The 19,609-nt window shown below is 49.3% G+C and overlaps 1 protein-coding gene across 1 annotated transcript in view; it reads left to right on the top strand.

The window, feature by feature from the left end:
• The window catches only part of LOC147111548 (uncharacterized), a 155,728-nt gene that overhangs the window by 91,396 nt on the left and 44,723 nt on the right, over nt 1-19,609 (top strand). Inside the window, exon 6 of the mRNA XM_085998619.1 lies at nt 11,119-11,197. Within this exon, the coding sequence (XP_085854745.1) occupies nt 11,119-11,197 (79 nt within the window). The remainder of the gene's footprint in view (nt 1-11,118; nt 11,198-19,609) is intronic.

Genomic DNA, 19,609 nt, shown 5'->3' with positions numbered 1-19,609 from the left:
TACCATGATACAGACTAGCAGTGGGTGAGCTACTGTGATACAGACTGGCAGTGGGTGAGGTAGTGTGATACAGACTGGCAGTGGGTGAGGTACCGTGATACAGACTGGCAGTGGGTGAGGTACCGTGATACAGACTTGCAGTGGGTGAGGTACCGTGATACAGACTGGCTGTGGGTGAGGTACCGTGATACAGACTGGCAGTGGGTGAGGTACTGTGATACAGACTGGCAGTGGGTGAGGTACTGTGATACAGACTGGCAGTGGGTGAGGTACCGTGATACAGACTGGCAGTGGGTGTGGTACCGTGAAATAGACTGGCAGTGGGTGAGGTACCGTGATACAGACTGGCAGTGGATGAGGTACTGTGAAATAGACTGGCACTGGGTGAGGTACCGTGATACAGACTGGCAGTGGGTGAGGTACTGTGATACAGACTGGCAGTGGGTGAGGTACCGTGATACAGACTGGTAGTGGGTGAGGTACTGTGATACAGATTGGCAGTGGGTGAGGTACCGTGATACAGACTGGCATTGGGTAAGGTACCGTGATGCAGACTGGCAGTGGGTGAGCTACCGTGATACAGACTGGCAGTGGGTGAGGTACTGTGATACAGACTGGCAGTGGGTGAGGTACTGTGATAAAGACTGGCAGTGGGTGAGGTACCGTGATACAGACTGGCAGTGGGTGAGGTACCGTGATACAGACTGGCAGTGGGTAAGGTACTGTGATACAGACTGGCAGTGGGTGAGGTACTGTGATACAGACTGGCAGTGGGTGAGGTACTGTGATACAGACTGGCAGTGGGTGAGATACTGTGATACAGACTGGCAGTGGGTGAGGTACTGTGATACAGATTGGCAGTGGGTGAGGTACTGTGATACAGACTGGCAGTGGGTGAGATACTGTGATACAGACTGGCAGTGGGTGAGGTACTGTGATACAGACTGGCAGTGGGTGAGGTACTGTGATACAGACTGGCAGTGGGTGAGGTACTGTGACGCTGACTGGCAGTGGGTGAGGTACCGTGATACAGACTGGCAGTGGGTGAGGTACTGTGATACAGACTGGCAGTGGGTGAGGTACTGTGATACAGACTGGCAGTGGGTGAGGTACCGTGATACAGACTGGCAGTGGGTGAGGTACCGTGATACAGACTGGCAGTGGGTGAGGTACTGTGATACAGACTGGCAGTGTGTGAGGTACCGTGATACAGACTGGCAGTTGGTGAGGTACTGTGATGCAGACTGGCAGTGGGTGAGGTACCATGATACAGACTGGCAGTGGGTGAGGTACTGTGACACAGACTGGCAGTAGGTGAGGTACTGTGATACAGACTGGCAGTGGGTGAGGTACCGTGTTACAGACTGGCAGTGGGCGAGGTATTGTGATAGAGACTGGCAGTGTGTGAGGTACTGTGATACAGACCGGCAGTGGGTGAGGTACCGTGATACAGACTAGCAGTGGGTGAGGTACTGTGATACAGACTGGCAGTGGGTGAGGTACTGTGATACAGACTGGCAGGGGTGAGGTACAGTGATACGGACTGGCAGTGAGTGAGGTACCGTGATACAGACTAGCAGTGGGTGAGGTACTGTGATACAGACTGGCAGTGGGTGAGGTAGTGTGATACAGACTGGCAGTGGGTGAGGTACTGTGATACAGACTGGCAGTGGGTGAGGTACCGTGATACAGACTTGCAGTGGGTGAGGTACCGTGATACAGACTGGCTGTGGGTGAGGTACCGTGATACAGACTGGCAGTGGGTGAGGTACTGTGATACAGACTGGCAGTGGGTGAGGTACTGTGATACAGACTGGCAGTGGGTGAGGTACCGTGATACAGACTGGCAGTGGGTGAGGTACCGTGAAATAGACTGGCAGTGGGTGAGGTACCGTGATACAGACTGGCAGTGCGTGAGGTACTGTGAAATAGACTGGCACTGGGTGAGGTACCGTGATACAGACTGGCAGTGAGTGAGGTACCGTGATACAGACTTGCAGTGGGTGAGGTACCGTGATACAGACTGGTAGTGGGTGAGGTACTGTGATACAGATTGGCAGTGGGTGAGGTACCGTGATACAGACTGGCATTGGGTAAGGTACCGTGATGCAGACTGGCAGTGGGTGAGCTACCGTGATACAGACTGGCAGTGGGTGAGGTACTGTGATACAGACTGGCAGTGGGTGAGGTACTGTGATAAAGACTGGCAGTGGGTGAGGTACCGTGATACAGACTGGCAGTGGGTGAGGTACCGTGATACAGACTGGCAGTGGGTAAGGTACTGTGATACAGACTGGCAGTGGGTGAGGTACTGTGATACAGACTGGCAGTGGGTGAGGTACTGTGATAGAGACTGGCAGTGGGTGAGGTACTGTGATACAGACTGGCAGTGGGTGAGATACTGTGATACAGACTGGCAGTGGGGGAGGTACTGTGATACAGATTGGCAGTGGGTGAGGTACTGTGATACAGACTGGCAGTGGGTGAGATACTGTGATACAGACTGGCAGTGGGTGAGGTACTGTGTTACAGACTGGCAGTGGGTGAGATACTGTGATACAGACTGGCAGTGGGTGAGGTACTGTGATACAGACTGGCAGTGAGTGAGGTACTGTGATACAGACTGGCAGTGGGTGAGGTACTGAGATACAGACTGGCTGTGGGTGAGGTACTGTGATACAGACTGGCAGTGGGTGAGGTACCGTGATACAGATTGGCAGTGGGTGAGGTACTGTGATACAGACTGGCAGTGGGTGAGGTACTGTGATGCTGACTGGCAGTGGGTGAGGTACCGTGATACAGACTGGCAGTGGGTGAGGTACTGTGATACAGACTGGCAGTGGGTGAGGTACTGTGATACAGACTGGCAGTGGGTGAGGTACCGTGATACAGACTGGCAGTGGGTGAGGTACCGTGATACAGACTGGCAGTGGGTGAGGTACTGTGATACAGACTGGCAGTGTGTGAGGTACCGTGATACAGACTGGCAGTTGGTGAGGTACTGTGATGCAGACTGGCAGTGGGTGAGGTACCATGATACAGACTGGCAGTGGGTGAGGTACTGTGACACAGACTGGCAGTAGGTGAGGTACTGTGATACAGACTGGCAGTGGGTGAGGTACCGTGTTACAGACTGGCAGTGGGCGAGGTATTGTGATAGAGACTGGCAGTGTGTGAGGTACTGTGATACAGACCGGCAGTGGGTGAGGTACCGTGATACAGACTAGCAGTGGGTGAGGTACTGTGATACAGACTGGCAGTGGGTGAGGTACTGTGATACAGACTGGCAGGGGTGAGGTACAGTGATACGGACTGGCAGTGAGTGAGGTACCGTGATACAGACTAGCAGTGGGTGAGGTACTGTGATACAGACTGGCAGTGGGTGAGGTAGTGTGATACAGACTGGCAGTGGGTGAGGTACTGTGATACAGACTGGCAGTGGGTGAGGTACCGTGATACAGACTTGCAGTGGGTGAGGTACCGTGATACAGACTGGCTGTGGGTGAGGTACCGTGATACAGACTGGCAGTGGGTGAGGTACTGTGATACAGACTGGCAGTGGGTGAGGTACTGTGATACAGACTGGCAGTGGGTGAGGTACCGTGATACAGACTGGCAGTGGGTGAGGTACCGTGAAATAGACTGGCAGTGGGTGAGGTACCGTGATACAGACTGGCAGTGCGTGAGGTACTGTGAAATAGACTGGCACTGGGTGAGGTACCGTGATACAGACTGGCAGTGGGTGAGGTACTGTGATACAGACTGGCAGTGGGTGAGGTACCGTGATACAGACTGGCAGTGGGTGAGGTACTGTGATACAGATTGGCAGTGGGTGAGGTACCGTGATATAGACTGGCAGTGAGTGAGGTACCGTGATACAGACTGGCAGTGGATGAGGTACTGTGATACAGACCGGCAGTGGGTGAGGTACCGTGATACAGACTGGCAGTGGGTGAGGTACTGTGATACAGACTGGCAGTGGATGAGGTACTGTGATACAGACCGGCAGTGGGTGAGGTACCGTGATACAGACTGGCAGTGGATGAGGTACTGTGATACAGACCGGCAGTGGGTGAGGTACCGTGATACAGACTGGCAGTGGGTGAGGTACTGTGATACAGATTGGCAGTGGGTGAGATACTGTGATACAGACTGGCAGTGGGTGAGGTACTGTGATACAGACCGGCAGTGGGTGAGGTACTGTGATACAGACTGGCAGTGGGTGAGGTACTGTGATACAGATTGGCAGTGGGTGAGGTACTGTGATATAGACCGGCAGTGGATGAGGTACTGTGATACAGACTGGCAGTGGGTGAGGTAGTGTGATACAGACTGGTAGTGGGTGAGGTACTGTGATATAGACCGGCAGTGGATGAGGTACTGTGATACAGATTGGCAGTGGGTGAGGTACTGTGATACAGACTGGCAGTGGGTGAGATACTGTGATACAGACTGGCAGTGGGTGAGATACTGTGATACAGACTGGCAGTGGGTGAGGTACTGTGATACAGACCGGCAGTGGGTGAGGTACTGTGATACAGACTGGCAGTGGGTGAGGTACTGTGATACAGACTGGCAGTGGGTGAGGTACTGTGATACAGACTGGCAGTGGGTGAGGTACTGTGATACAGACTAGCAGTGGGTGAGGTACTGTGATACAGACTGGCAGTGAGTGAGGTACTGTGATACAGACTGGCAGTGGGTGAGGTACCGTGATACAGACTGGCAGTGGGTGAGGTACTGTGATACAGACTGGCAGTGGGTGAGGTACTGTGATACAGACCGGCAGTGGGTGAGGTACTGTGATACAGACTGGCAGTGGCTGAGGTACTGTGATACAGACTGGCAGTGGGTGAGGTACTGTGATACAGACTGGCAGTGGGTGAGGTACTGTGATACAGACTGGCAGTGGGTGAGGTACTGTGATACAGACTGGCAGTGGGTGAGGTACCGTGATACAGACTGGCAGTGGGTGAGGTACTGTGATACAGACTGGCAGTGGGTGAGGTACTGTGATACAGACTGGCAGTGGGTGAGGTACTGTGATACAGACTGGCAGTGGGTGAGGTACTGTGATATAGACCGGCAGTGGGTGAGGTACCGTGATACAGACTGGCAGTGGGTGAGGTACCGTGATACAGACTGGCAGTGGGTGAGGTACTGTGATAGAGACTGGCAGTGGGTGAGGTACTGTGATACAGACTGGCAGTGGGTGAGGTACTGTGATAGAGACTGGCAGTGGGTGAGGTACTGTGATACAGACTGGCAGTGGGTGAGGTACTGTGATACAGACTGGCAGTGGGTGAGGTACCGTGATACAGACTGGCAGTGGGTGAGGTACCGTGATACAGACTGGCAGTGGGTGAGGTACTGTGATACAGACTGGCAGTGGGTGAGGTACTGTGATAGAGACTGGCAGTGGGTGAGCGACTGTGATACAGACTGGCAGTGGGTGAGGTACTGTGATACAGACTGGCAGTGGGTGAGGTACTGTGATACAGACTGGCAGTGGGTGAGGTACTGTGATAGAGATTGGCAGTGGGTGAGGTACTGTGATACAGACTGGCAGTGGGTGAGGTACTGTGATAAAGACTGGCAGTGCATGAGGTACTGTGATACAGACTGGCAGTGGGTGAGGTACTGTGATACAGACTGGCAGAGGGTGAGGTACTGTGATACAGACCGGCAGTGGGTGAGGTACCGTGATACAGACTGGCAGTGGGTGAGGTACCGTGATACAGACTGGCAGTGGGTGAGGTACTGTGATACAGACTGGCAGTGCATGAGGTACTGTGATACAGACTGGCAGTGAGTGAGGTACTGTGATACAGACTGGCAGTGGGTGAGGTACTGTGATACAGACTGGCAGTGGGTGAGGTACTGTGATACAGACTGGCAGTGGGTGAGGTACTGTGATACAGACTGGCAGTGAGTGAGGTACTGTGATACAGACTGGCAGTGGGTGAGGTACTGTGATACAGACTGGCAGTGCATGAGGTACTGTGATACAGACTGGCAGTGGGTGAGGTACTGTGATACAGACTGGCAGTGGGTGAGGTACTATGATACAGACTGGCAGTGCATGAGGTACTGTGATACAGACTGGCAGTGGGTGAGGTACCGTGATACAGACTGGCAGTGGGTGAGGTACTGTGATACAGACTGGCAGTGGGTGAGGTACTGTGATATAGACCGGCAGTGGGTGAGGTACTGTGATACAGACTGGCAGTGGGTGAGGTACTGTGATACAGACTGGCAGTGGGTGAGGTACTGTGATAGAGACTGGCAGTGGGTGAGGTACCGTGATACAGACTGGCAGTGGGTGAGGTACTGTGATACAGACTGGCAGTGGGTGAGGTACTGTGATACAGACAGGCAGTGGGTGAGGTACTGTGATACAGACTGGCAGTGGGTGAGGTACTGTGATACAGACTGGCAGTGGGTGAGGTACTGTGATACAGACTGGCAGTGGGTGAGGTACTGTGATACAGACTGGCAGTGGGTGAGGTACTGTGATACAGACTGGCAGTGGGTGAGGTACTGTGATACAGACTGGCAGTGGGTGAGGTACTGTGATACAGACTGGCAGTGGGTGAGGTACTGTGATACAGACTGGCTGTGGGTGAGGTACTGTGATACAGACCGGCAGTGGGCGAGGTACCGTGATACAGACTGGCAGTGGGTGAGGTACTGTGATACAGACTGGCAGTGGGTGAGGTACTGTGATACAGACCGGCAGTGGGTGAGGTACTGTGATACAGACTGGCAGTGGGTGAGGTACTGTGATACAGACTGGCAGTGGGTGAGGTACTGTGATACAGACTGGCAGTGGGTGAGGTACTGTGATACAGACTGGCAGTTGGTGAGGTACTGTGATACAGACTGGCAGTGGGTGAGGTACTGTGATACAGACTGGCAGTGGGTGAGGTACTGTGATACAGACTGGCAGTGGGTGAGGTACTGTGATATAGACCGGCAGTGGGTGAGGTACCATGAAACAGACTGGCAGTGGGTGAGGTACTGTGATACAGACTGGCAGTGGGTGAGGTACTGTGATACAGACTGGCAGTGGGTGAGGTACCGTGATACAGACTGGCAGTGGGTGAGGTACTGTGATACAGACTGGCAGTGGGTGAGGTACTGTGATACAGACTGGCAGTGGGTGAGGTACTGTGATACAGACTGGCAGTGGGTGAGGTACTGTGATACAGACTAGCAGTGGGTGAGGTACTGTGATACAGACTGGCAGTGGGTGAGGTACTGTGATATAGACCGGCAGTGCATGAGGTACCGTGATACAGACTGGCAGTGGGTGAGGTACCGTGATACAGACTGGCAGTGGGTGAGGTACCGTGATACAGACTGGCAGTGGGTGAGGTACCGTGATACAGACTGGCAGTGGGTGAGGTACTGTGATACAGACTGGCAGTGCATGAGGTACCGTGATACAGACTGGCAGTGGGTGAGGTACCGTGATACAGACTGGCAGTGGGTGAGGTACTGTGATACAGACTGGCAGTGGGTGAGGTACTGTGATACAGACTGGCAGTGGATGAGGTACTGTGATACAGACCGGCAGTGGGTGAGGTACTGTGATACAGACTGGCAGTGGGTGAGGTACTGTGATACAGACTGGCAGTGCATGAGGTACCGTGATACAGACTGGCAGTGGGTGAGGTACCGTGATACAGACTGGCAGTGGGTGAGGTACTGTGATACAGACTGGCAGTGGGTGAGGTACTGTGATACAGACTAGCAGTGGGTGAGGTACTGTGATACAGACTGGCAGTGGGTGAGGTACTGTGATACAGACTGGCAGTGGGTGAGGTACTGTGATACAGACTGGCAGTGGGTGAGGTACTGTGATACAGACTGGCAGTGGGTGAGGTACTGTGATACAGACCGGCAGTGGGTGAGGTACTGTGATACAGACTGGCAGTGGGTGAGGTACTGTGATACAGACCGGCAGTGGGTGAGGTGCCATGATATGGACTGGCAGTGGCATTAGCGTAAGTGAGCCATTTCAAGTCTATTCAAATTTGACATAAATTCAGCACAATACTGATTATTTCAGTCAGGATAATAAATAGAACGGTTGGTTGATGCAGGGTGCGGGTGGGGTGGAGCGCGTTGGTGCAGTTAAAATGGGTGGGAGAGACTACCCAGCTGGCTTGCTGTCTTGATCTGCAGGCGTCAGGACACTCGCCTGAAGCCAGCAGGGTCCATCTTTAAATATGCAGATCAGGTCCTGATGACATTATTGGGCCCTGACTGCAATCTTAACCAAAGACACAGATTTAAGGTGATTGTGAAAAGAACCAAAGGCGACATGAGGAAATAACGTTTTACGCATTGAGTGGTTAGGATCTGGAATGCACTGCCTGAAAGGTTTTTATTTCCCATCCCAAATTGCCCTTGAGAAGGTGGTGGTGAGCCGCCTTCTTGAACCGCTGTGGTACTCCCACAGTGCTGTTATGCAGGGAGTTCCCGGATTTTGACCCAGCGACGATGAAGGATTGGCGATATATTACTAAGTCAGGATGCTGTGTGACTTGGAGGGGAGCTTGGAGGTGGTGATGTTCCCAAGCGCCTGCTGACCTTGTCCTTCTAGGTAGAAGAGGTTGTGGGTTTGGGAGGTGCTGCCGAAGAAGCCTTGGCGAGTTGCTGCAGTGCATGTTGTAGCTGGTACACATTGTAGCCACGGTACTGGGAGTGAATGTATAAGGTGGTGGATGGGGTGCTAATCAAGCAGACTGCTTTGTCCTGGATGGTGTCGAACTTCTTGATTGTTGATGGAGTTGCACTTATCCAGGCAAGTGGAGAGTATTCCATCACACTCGTTACCTTTGCCTTGTAGATGGTGGAATGACTTTGGGGAGTCAGGAGGTGAGACACTCGCCACAGAATAACTTGAGGTGGTTAGACTCTCGCTTGTTGGAGATAGTCATTGCCTGGCACTTCTGGGGTGCGAATATTACCTGTCACTTATCAACCCAAGCCTGAACGTCATCCAGGTCTTGTTGCATGCGGGCATAGTCTGCTTCATTATCTGAGGAGTTGTGAATGGCGCTGAACACTGTGCAGACATCAGCGAACATCCCCATTTCTGACCTTACGTTGATGGAATCAGCTGAAGATGGTTGGGCCTAGGACACTGCCCTGAGGAACTCCTGCAGTGATATCCTGGGGCTGTGATGATTGACCTTCTACCACCACAACTATCTTCCTTTGTGCTAGGTATGACTCCAACCAGTGGAGAGTTTTCCCCCCTGGTTCCCATTGATTTCAGTTTTACTAGGGCTCCTTGATGCCACACTCAGTCAAATGCTGCCTTGATGTCAAGGGCAGTCACTCTCACTTCACCTCTGGAATTCAGCTCCTTTGTCCATGTTTGGACCAAGGCTGTAATGAGGTCGGGAGCCGAGTGGTCTTGGCGGAACGCAAACTGGGCATTAGTGAGCAGGTTATTGGTGAGTAAGTGTCGCTTGATAGCACTGTCGATGACGCCTTCCATCACTTTACTGATAATTGAGAGTAGACTGATGGGGCGTTAATTGGCCAGATTGGATTTGTCCTGTTTTATGTGGACAGGACATACCTGGGCAGTTTTCCACATTGCCGGATAGATGCCAGTGTTGTAGCTGTCCTGGAACAGCTTGGCTAGAGGTACGGCTAGTTCTGGAGCACAAGACTTCAGCACGATAGCTGGGATGTTGTCGGGGCCCATAGCCTTTGCTGTATCCAGTGCGCTCAGCCGTTTCATATCATGTGGAGTGAACCGAATTCGCTGATCCTGGCTTCTGTGATGGCGGGGACCTCAGGAGGAGGCTGATATGAATCATCCACTCGGCACTTCTGGCTGAAGATGTTTGCAAACGCTTCAGCCTTGTCTTTTGCACTCACGTGCTGGGCTCCACCATCATTGAGGATGGGGATATTCATGGGGCCTCCTCTTCCCGTTAGTTGTTTAATGGTCCACCACCATTCACGATTGGATGTGGCAGGACTGCAGAGCTTTGATCTGATCCGTTGATTGTGGGATTGCTTAGCTCTGTCTATAGCATGCTGCTTCTGCTTTTTAGCATGCATGTAGTCCTGTGTTGCAGCTTCCCCACGTTGACACCTCATTTTTAGGTACGTCTGGTGCTGCTCCTGGCATGCTCGTCTACACTCCTTATTCAACCAGGATTGGTCCCCTGGCTTGATGGTAATTGTAGACTGTGAGATTACAGATTGTGGTGGAATACAATTCTGCTGCTGTTGATGGCCCACAGCGCCTCATGGATGCCCAGTTTTGAGCTGCCAGATCTGTTCTGAATCTATCTCATTTAGCACGGTGGTAGTGCCACACAACACGATAGAGGTTGTCCTCATTGTGAAGACGGGACTTCGTCTCCACAAATCCTGTGCGGTCATCACTGCAACCAATACTATCATGGACAGATGCATCTGTGACAGGTAGAGGCTTTCAAAAGGGAATTAGATAAGTACCTGAAGGAAAAAAATTTGCAGGGCTACAGGGAAAGGGCGAGTGAGAGGAACTAGCCGAAGTGCTGTTGTAGAGAGCTGGTACAGGCTCGACGGGCCGAATGGCCTCCTTCTGTGCTGTAACCATTCCATGATTCTATGATTCATAGGCTTGTATGCGGTGGGTGGAGGCGGGAGGGAAGCCCTAGTGGCTTCCTCGCCAGGCCAAACCTGTCGAGAAGTGGATCCAGGGCCAGACAAGGTCCAGAAAACTTTTTAAAAATTTTGTGTGGTTTTCTATGTGGGTTAGGTGGAGCAAGAATTTTTCCCTTACAGTTATGTTGCTGGTGAGGGGAGGAGGGTAGAATGTGCCTGATCCGATTGGAAATTATGAATGTTGCAACCAAAAAATGAGGAAAACAACACAGAGCAGAGAACTGTGCGCCTGTGTCTCTTGCCCTTTGTGAGTTGAATGGACGATCAGAAAAGATAATCGCCCTTTAAATGACGCTTTGTGTGTTTTATAGTGATAAACGGTTCAAAAAGATTTTAATGCTTGTGTTACTAACAAAAAGGAAATAGCAATCAATCACACCAAATAAATGAAGTGTTATGGATGAAGGATTTAGTGACTGTGATTTATTATTTCAGGGATTCCTACAAGAGCTGTGCTAATATCGATATGTGTGATCTTCGCAGCAAGTGTCTGTTTTTGCTATGTTTTGAGGTGGTAAGTAGGAATAAATTCAGGTTTATAGAACTAATGGCAATCTGAAGTGTCACACAGCTATTCTGTTAACTTATTTGAACATTCCTTCCTTTCAAAAAAATTCCTCTTCGAATCGAGACTCATTGCCCACAAAACATCATCTCCTCTGCAGTACTGCACCAGAGGGGCAATTTTCTGAATGAGCTCCTGGAGCAGGGCTGGGTCCAGTGACGCCTCATATTGGTAAATCCCCCCTGAGCTACTTGGGATATTCTATCCATTCATTGTAATTTGGATTTGGGGAAGGAAAAATCACAGAGTCCACAATTTCGCAAAATGTATAAAATCAGCTCTTAAGTCTAAAAACATAGACCGGAATTTTCCCCTATAAAAAACGTGTGTGTTTGGAGCATGGGGGTAGTTAACTTGTTAAAAATGGGATTCCCGACCTGATCCAGCCTCCAACTTGCCGACTTCCGGTTTTAATGGAGGCGGGCGGACAACCCGCTCCCAGGGGGCGGGACAACAATTTAAATATTGTAATGAGGCTGGAAGCCTCTTTTTTAACCTCCATATTGAATTTAACTGTATGTGGGTGGGTTTTACACAATTCGTGAAACCCAGCAGTTAAACCAAGGCAGGGACTGCTGCATACAGGAGGTAAGTGGCTTCATACCTACCTTCTGGATCCAGGTTCCCTACCTAACCCAACTCTGCAATCGGAGACTCCACCATGAGGCCTCCCCACCACCCCACCCGCCCCAATGATGATGCTGAAGCCGGCCACAATCCTCTGGTGACCGGCCCCGATGTTCTCTCTCCCCCCGCCTATTCCCGGCCCACATCTCCCACCCCCCCCGCTGATCCTCTAACGCCACATCCCCCGATAAACCCACCCGCCTATGCTCCGGGTGACCCCACTCCCGATCCCCAACCCCCTGCCGATCCTCCAACCCCCCTCCTGATCCCCCCCGCCCCCACGATCCCTGACCATGCTGATCCCCGACCCCCCCACCCACAATCCCCGACCATGTCGACCCCACGATCCCTACCCCGGACTGACCCTCGCAATTGAGACATACCCGCCCGCAGCCAATCAGCTTCTCAATCTGGCAGGCTGCAGGCGGGAATCTGAGGCCTCATATTCAAATCAGGCCCTGTCGTTAAAGTCGGCAGGGCCTGCGGGAAACCCAGCCTCCCAGGTTTCCGGCCCACCTCGTTGGCCCCCCACTCCCAACCCGCCTCCCTTGAGAAAATTCCGGCCATAGAGGGTGAGCGAGTCTCAGCCCTGTGGCATGATGTATTACTTCTGTGAGGGCACTGACCGGCATCAGAGGTAAATGATGAAGCTGTAAACTAAAGGATTGATTCCTAGTTCCTGAGCTCCCAACAGGGAGCAGCAGACGGAGGGAGCGTATGGCTGGAAAATGCAGGCGTGAAGCCCATGTCTTTACATCCCTTGAATTTAATGAGCTGAAAATCACAGGCTGTGAAGCTGCGAATTCCCAGCAGGCACTTCCTGTGAGTGCCATCCCTCACTGGCAGTGCAGGAGTTTGAAATAGCCCCTTACAGCTATTATAAATGTTGATGGCCTTAGTGCGCTCTGAAGTATTACCACGAATGTACTCCAAATTCCAAAGCTGGACAATCTAGGATCAAAGAGAAGAATAATAACAGGAGCAGCTTACTTCAGACTATGTTTGCTTGTTAACAGCAGGTGTGTGGAGCTGTTACACAAGCACTAAGCTTCAATGTGTCACATCTGGAAGTTTAAATGCCGCTGTTGGTGGTAACTGTTCAAACATGTCTATGTTACACATGTGGAAAAGCAAGTTGCTGACTATCAATTAATGTTCAGATTCTACCAGAATTTCAGAGAGGTGACATTTCAGGGTAAGTTTTCTGAATGCCCACGTGGTTTCTTGCCTGCAAGGAGGGCATATCGCAACTCGCAAACTTGAACACCCCATGATTATCTGGTTACATTAGTTGACAGAATGTGGGCTGCATGTACCTCATTTCCCCTTGGGGATATTTTCTGACTTTGTACTCCCGCCAGCAATGCCTGTTGGAAATTCGGACATGCACTGTGCATGATATTCCCACCTTTTAGATTAGTGTTGGATTTACCTCACTATGTGCTCCTGGCAGCCGTGGCTCCACACCGGGACTGCGCAGTCGGAAAGTTTACCCTCTCAGGTATGCAGTTAAATAACTGAAGCAGAGTATTCCATACAACACAACAGGAGCTCACATGCTTTGCATTAAGGAGAAGCTGCAGTAGCAAAAAGTTGTGGCAATCTCATCATCGCGCAGTTAAGTGATTTTAACCCTCTCCCGTGGCAGAGCCAGTGGGGGTTTATGGGGGTCATGGCTCCACCCATTTTGAAGTCGGCCAGTGTGGTTTTGGAAGATCACCTCCATTTCGTTCCCAGGAACCTCTGTCGCCCATCTTTGGCCTTCAGATTCAGCCTGCAAGTCCACGTTCCCCAGTTCCCAGCTTATTCCCCTTTCTGCTAAATCAGCCAGATCTTCAGATCAGCCCCTCCCTAGTCAGCCAAACCTAGCTCTGCCATTGACCCTTTCAACTCATGTATGCAAAGTTAAGTTTGTACAAGATGTCTCTGGATGGTGATAAATCTACACAGACCAGGCTAGGCCAAGCTGGGCCATGCTCCAGACACTCACACACATCAGGTTAGTCATCGTCTCTAAAATGCACTAATGAGGTCAGTTTGAGTCGGCTTAGCAAAGTAATTTGGTTCAGATCAATATTTCCATTTCATATAATGCACATCATTAGTTCTTGGCAGGCCAATTACAGAACGAGCTACTGCTGAGCCTGGTAACTGCACATTGCGCAGATGTTTCACAAATTGACGCTGCAGGCACCGAGCTTCACGGACCAAGAGCATATCACAAGAATTCAAGCGCAGAAGTCAGCAGACTCCACAAGAGTTTCCATCCGTGGACAGAAAATCCATTGCATCTGAACACCTGATATGCACGGAAGGCATGCGAAGCTTCATGCTGAGAGCATGAATTCAGAAAATCTGCCCGTATAATCACTGGCCTTCAACCGTCTCATTCAGAGCGGAGCAATTCCGGTTAAACCAAACTGACCATCTTGGGAACTGCTTTTACTTGTGATGATAACAGTGCTGATATACTGCGAGATAGTTGGTCGAGGGAAGAAGACTACCTTATGGATAGGGCAAGATGGAAAAGAAAAGAGGAGAGAAAGAAAGGAGAAAGTGGAAAGGAAAGAAAGAAAGGACAGGAGGACGGAAGGAATTTCCACTCTAGCACCTTCAAACGTCTCAGAAACATCCCAAAGTGCTTCACACACAATGAACTGCTTCCAAGTGCAATCATTGTTTTTATGTAGACAATTGTTTATGAGGAACAGAGAGAGCAAGATAGACTGCACAGGTCTGCAGCTCATTTCAACCTCCAACCAGGTTTGACTTACCTTCTAGACTGTTGTGCTAGAGAGTGGAGGCCATGGCGTCTCTATCCCAGATGGTAATCAACCTTTGCCAGGTTGTCCTACAAGTGAGGTAATCTCCTCCCCACCAATGTTTCCTGAGTCATCAGAATGTTATCACCATTAGTAAAAGCAGTTGCAAGGAAACCAATTTGGTTCAACAAAATCAAAGATTGATGGCCTTGTATCGATTTGTATGTGGGTTCAATGACGAGACATTTATGAAAGAGAATGTCTTTTAATCTAAAGTTTGTTCAACTCAGTTAAACAGCATTACAGGAGACACCATGCTAGGGATCCATCTTAAGCGAAACTGAAACTAAACTGCTTGTCTCTCACATGCCCTCTGCTGGTCAGGCATAAGTAATCAATCAGGCAAACATGCTGGTAAGGCATCATAATCAAACAGGCAAATACCATCACTATTTGCTGCTATCATTACATCTCCCTTTCTTAAAACAAAAGTATTTTACTTTTATCTAACAACATGTTTTCTTTGTATTACTCTGCATTTTAACTGTAACACTTAATGAACTTACATTATCATTATCATGATCAAGGTTTTTTAACCTTGCTTTGTGTGTTCACATGAAATATGTCAATACACTAGAACTTGAAGAAAGAATAAGATAACATTACTTCCTTCTATAACAATAGTCCTTAAATTTGCTCAATGAGTCTCTCAGGAGGCTTCATGTGTCTTGAGGATTTTCTGATTGATTGTCCTTGAATCTGAGTTGTTGCCTCAGATGATAATTTCTCAGCTGTGTGATCAGGTTGTTCAACAGTATCAGTCTTTTGACCTGCTGTGTGATCAGGTTGTTCAACAGTATCAGTCTTTTGACTTGCTGTGGCTGGTCCCATGAGAAGATCTCGACGATTTCTTCGCAGAACAGCACCCTCATCTGTCTGAATGGTGTGAGATCTTGGTTGAACTTCACTCAGGACAGTTCCCTTCTGAGTCCATATGTTTGTTTTGTCTTTGAACCTTACTTGGTCACCAGTGTGGAGTTCAGGTAGGTTTTGTGTTCCTCTGTCATAGTAGTACTTTTGCTTTTCTTTCTGTTGTTCTTTGAACTTCCTCACTTTCTCCCCCTCTTTTGTTTTCAGGAGATTCTCCGGGATGGGTAGGTTTGACCTTAGCCGACGTCCCATCAGGAGTTGGGCTGGTGACTTACCACACTCGAGCGGCATTGTGCGGTATACAAGCATGCTCTGGTAGAAGTCAGTTCCACTGTATTTTGCCTTGTACATCAGTCTTTTCACTGTCTGGACCAATTTTTCCACTAGTCCATTGGACTGTGGAAAGTGAGGACTTGACGTTGTGTGGACAAAGTCCCACTCTTTGGCAAAGTGTCGGAAACTTGCATTGTAAAACTGGGATCCATTGTCTGTGAAGACCTCGCTTGCCACGCCATGTCTGGAGAATATGGCTTTCATACATCTTATCACAGCATCTGCAGTGGTGGTGTACAGTCTACAAACCTCTGGATACAGGGAGTAATAGTCTGTGACTACAAGATAGTCCTTCCCCTAACATACGAATAGGTCAGCGCCTACCTTCTGGTAAGGTCTGTCTGGCGCTGGGTGTGGCTTTAGTGGTTCTACCAGATTGCTTGCTCGATATTTCAGGCATATTGTGCAGTTTGACACCTCATTTGTCACATCTTGGTTGATTCGTGGCCAGTACATCACCTCTCGTGCTCTTTTCTTACACTTTTCGATTCCCAGACGTCCTCCATGGATCCTTTTTAGCATCTCTCGCCTCAGACTCTTTGGGATAACTATTTTACTTCCTTTGTAGATGATGTCTTCGACCACTGATAGTTCCGCCCTGCAGTTCCAGTACTCTGCCATGTCAGGTGAGCAGTCTTGCTTCATGTTGGGCCATCCATCCAAGATGCTTTTCCTCAGTCGTCTCATTGTTTCATCTTTGTTTGTCTCAGTCTTTAAGAGCTCCATTTTTGCATCTGCTATGGGCAGTGCACTTGTGATCATGTCCACGTAGGCGTTCACTTTTTCATCCATTTTGGTGTTTGCGGGCTCACTTGGGTCAACAGCTCTGGACAACGTGTCTGCTGTATACATCAGCTTACCCGGTGTGTACGCAACATTCAGTGTATAGCATTGCAGCCTGATCATCATTCTTTGTATTCTAAGCGGACAGCTATTTAGTGGCTTTTGGAACAATGCAATTAAGGGCTTATGGTCAGTCTCTACACTGATTGCTTGTCCTGCCACAAACTGGTGAAATCTTTCACAGGCGTATGTGATGCTGAGCAGCTCCTTTTCTATTTGAGCATATTGCGTCTCCGCGTCTGTCATTGAGCGCGATGCATATGCAATAGGTTGCCAGTAGTCATATTTTTGCAGAAGAACGGCACCGAGCCCACTCTGTGATGCATCTGATGATATCTTGATGGGTCTCGCTGGGTCATAAAACCTCAGAACTGGTTCCTCTGTGAGCAGTTTCTTTAGATCGCTCCATGACTTCTCATGCTCATGATTCCATTCCCATACTATGTTCTTTTCAGTTAGTCTTCTCAGTGGCGCCATCTTTTCTGAGAGGTTGGATATGAATTTACCCATGTAGTTGATCATTCCATTAAACCTCTGCACTTTTTTGCATTGTGGCTTTGGCATATTCTCAATGGCGGACACCTTTCTGGGATCTGGTCTGATGCCCTCACTGCTAAGGATATCTCCCACGAATGTCAGTTCTGTCACCCCGAGCTGGCATTTCTCTCTATTCAGCTTCAGGTTTGTTTTCCTTGTTGCTTCCAGCACTTTTTTCAGTCTCTCGTCATGCTCAGTTCTCGTGGTTCCCCATACTATGATGTCATCCATTGATGTATCAACTCCCTCCAGGTGCTCATAGATCATATGGATAGTTTTGTGATACACTTCAGGAGCTGAGGCAATGCCAAATGGTAACCTTAGGAATCTGTATCTGCCAAATGGACTGTTGAACATGCACAGTCTTGAACTTGCTTCGTCCAGTTTCATCTGCCAAAATCCTGATGATGCATCTAACTTGCTGAAATATTTTGCATTTGCAAACTGTGACATGATTTCCTCACGTGTAGGAAGCTTGAAGTGCTCTCTTTATTGCTCTGTTTAGATCTCTTGGATCCAGGCAAATTCTGAGCTTTCCATTCTTTTTGTCCACAACGATGAGGGAACTCACCCACTCAGTTGGCTCATCTATCTTCTGAATCACGTTCAGGCTTTCCATCCTGTCCAACTCTGCCTTCAGTTGCTTTTAAAGAGCAAACGGAACTTTTCTGCATGGATGTATGACCGTTGACATACTTTTATCTACTCTGATCGTGTGTTCTCCTGGAAGGCAGCCTAGACCCTTAAATAGGTCGTTGTACTCTTTCATGAGTTCATCATAGACTGTCTCTCCTTCGCTTTCCACAACGAGGACTCTCTTTACCAGGTTCAGTCTCTCACAGGCTATTAAACCTAGTATGGCTTGCACATCCTTTGGCACCACGATTAATGCTAGCGTGTGCTCTTTGTCCTTTTTTCACAGAATTCACAGAAACCCCACAGTGCAGATAGAGGCCATTTCGGCCCATCGAGCCTGCACATATCCCACCCAATCCCCGTAATCCCTGCACCAACACATATCCCACCCTATCCCTGTAACCCCACGTATTTAATCCCCCTAGCACTAAGGGTCAATTTTTATCATAGCCAATCAACCTAACCTGCACATCTTTGGACTGTGGGAGGAAACCGGAGCACCCGGAGGAAACCCACGCAAACACGGGGAGAATGTGCAAACTCCACACAGTCACCCGAGGCCGGATTCGAACCCGGGTCCCTGGCGCTGTGAGGCAACAGTGCTAACCACTATGCCACCGTGCTGCCCACGGTTTGTGTCCTTGTGTGTCACTTTGACAATGCATCTTCCTTTCACTGGTATATCAGTACCAGAGTATCCTGTCACTTTCACTTTTATTCCATGTATCTTTGGTCTGGTTCTAATTTTCTTAAAATCAGTCTCTGATATCACATTAACTTGTGCTCCAGTATCCAATTTAAATGGAATGTGTATGTCATTCACTTTTAGTGTCAACATCCAGTCTCTTTTTTCTTTTTTGTTTTCAGACACAACATCCACATTGAACTCCTCTATCTCGCTTTCATCTACAGCATGGACCTTGCTTTGTTGCGCTTGGTTCTTGCAGCAACAGGCATAATGGTTGTTTTTGTTGCAACTATTGCATGTTTTACCATATGCTGGACACTTTCTTGGTGTATGCTGTGTACCGCATCGACTACATGACTTTCGATTGCCCCTTTCATTTTTGTTCGCTGGCCACGCCTCTTTTTCTACATTGGCGCTCTTTTTGTTAAACGGTTTGTGTCCGTTCATTCTCACTGCATCCACGTTGCAGCTACTGTCACTGAACAGCTCCTTTGCCTGCAACTTCACAATCTCTGTAGCCCTACACAGTGCTATGGCTTTTCCCAGGTCTAGATCTTGCTCTCTTAGCAGTCTTTCCCTTAGACCATTATCTGGAATACCACACACCAGTCTGTCTTTTATCAGCGAGTCTGTCAGTCCCCCAAATTCACATGTTTTGCTTTGCTTTCTCAGTTCAGTCACATACTGATCAATAGTCTCACCCGTTTTCTGTACACATGTGAAAAATCTGTGCCTCTCAAATGTCACGTTACGTTTAGGTATGCAGTAGGCCTCAAACTGTTCCATTATTTTATCTAGCTTCATTTTGTCTCCATCAGCAGCGAATGTGAAGTTATTATACACCTCCAGCGCTTCATCACCCACGACATGTAAGAACAATGACGCTTTCATTTTATCACTTTTCTCGTCAGCTCCGATTGCTGATAAATACAACTCCAAACGTTGTTTGAACCTCCTCCAATTTTTCAGCCACATTACCTGTCAACTGAAGCTTCATTGGTGGGT

This window comes from Somniosus microcephalus, chromosome 10, assembly GCF_052327205.1.
Source record: "Somniosus microcephalus isolate GS21.2 chromosome 10, FLI_Smic_1.0, whole genome shotgun sequence".
Taxonomy (NCBI): Eukaryota; Metazoa; Chordata; class Chondrichthyes; order Squaliformes; family Somniosidae; genus Somniosus; species Somniosus microcephalus.
Note: the sequence above shows the minus strand (reverse complement) of the source record. Positions and strands in the feature narration are given on the sequence as shown.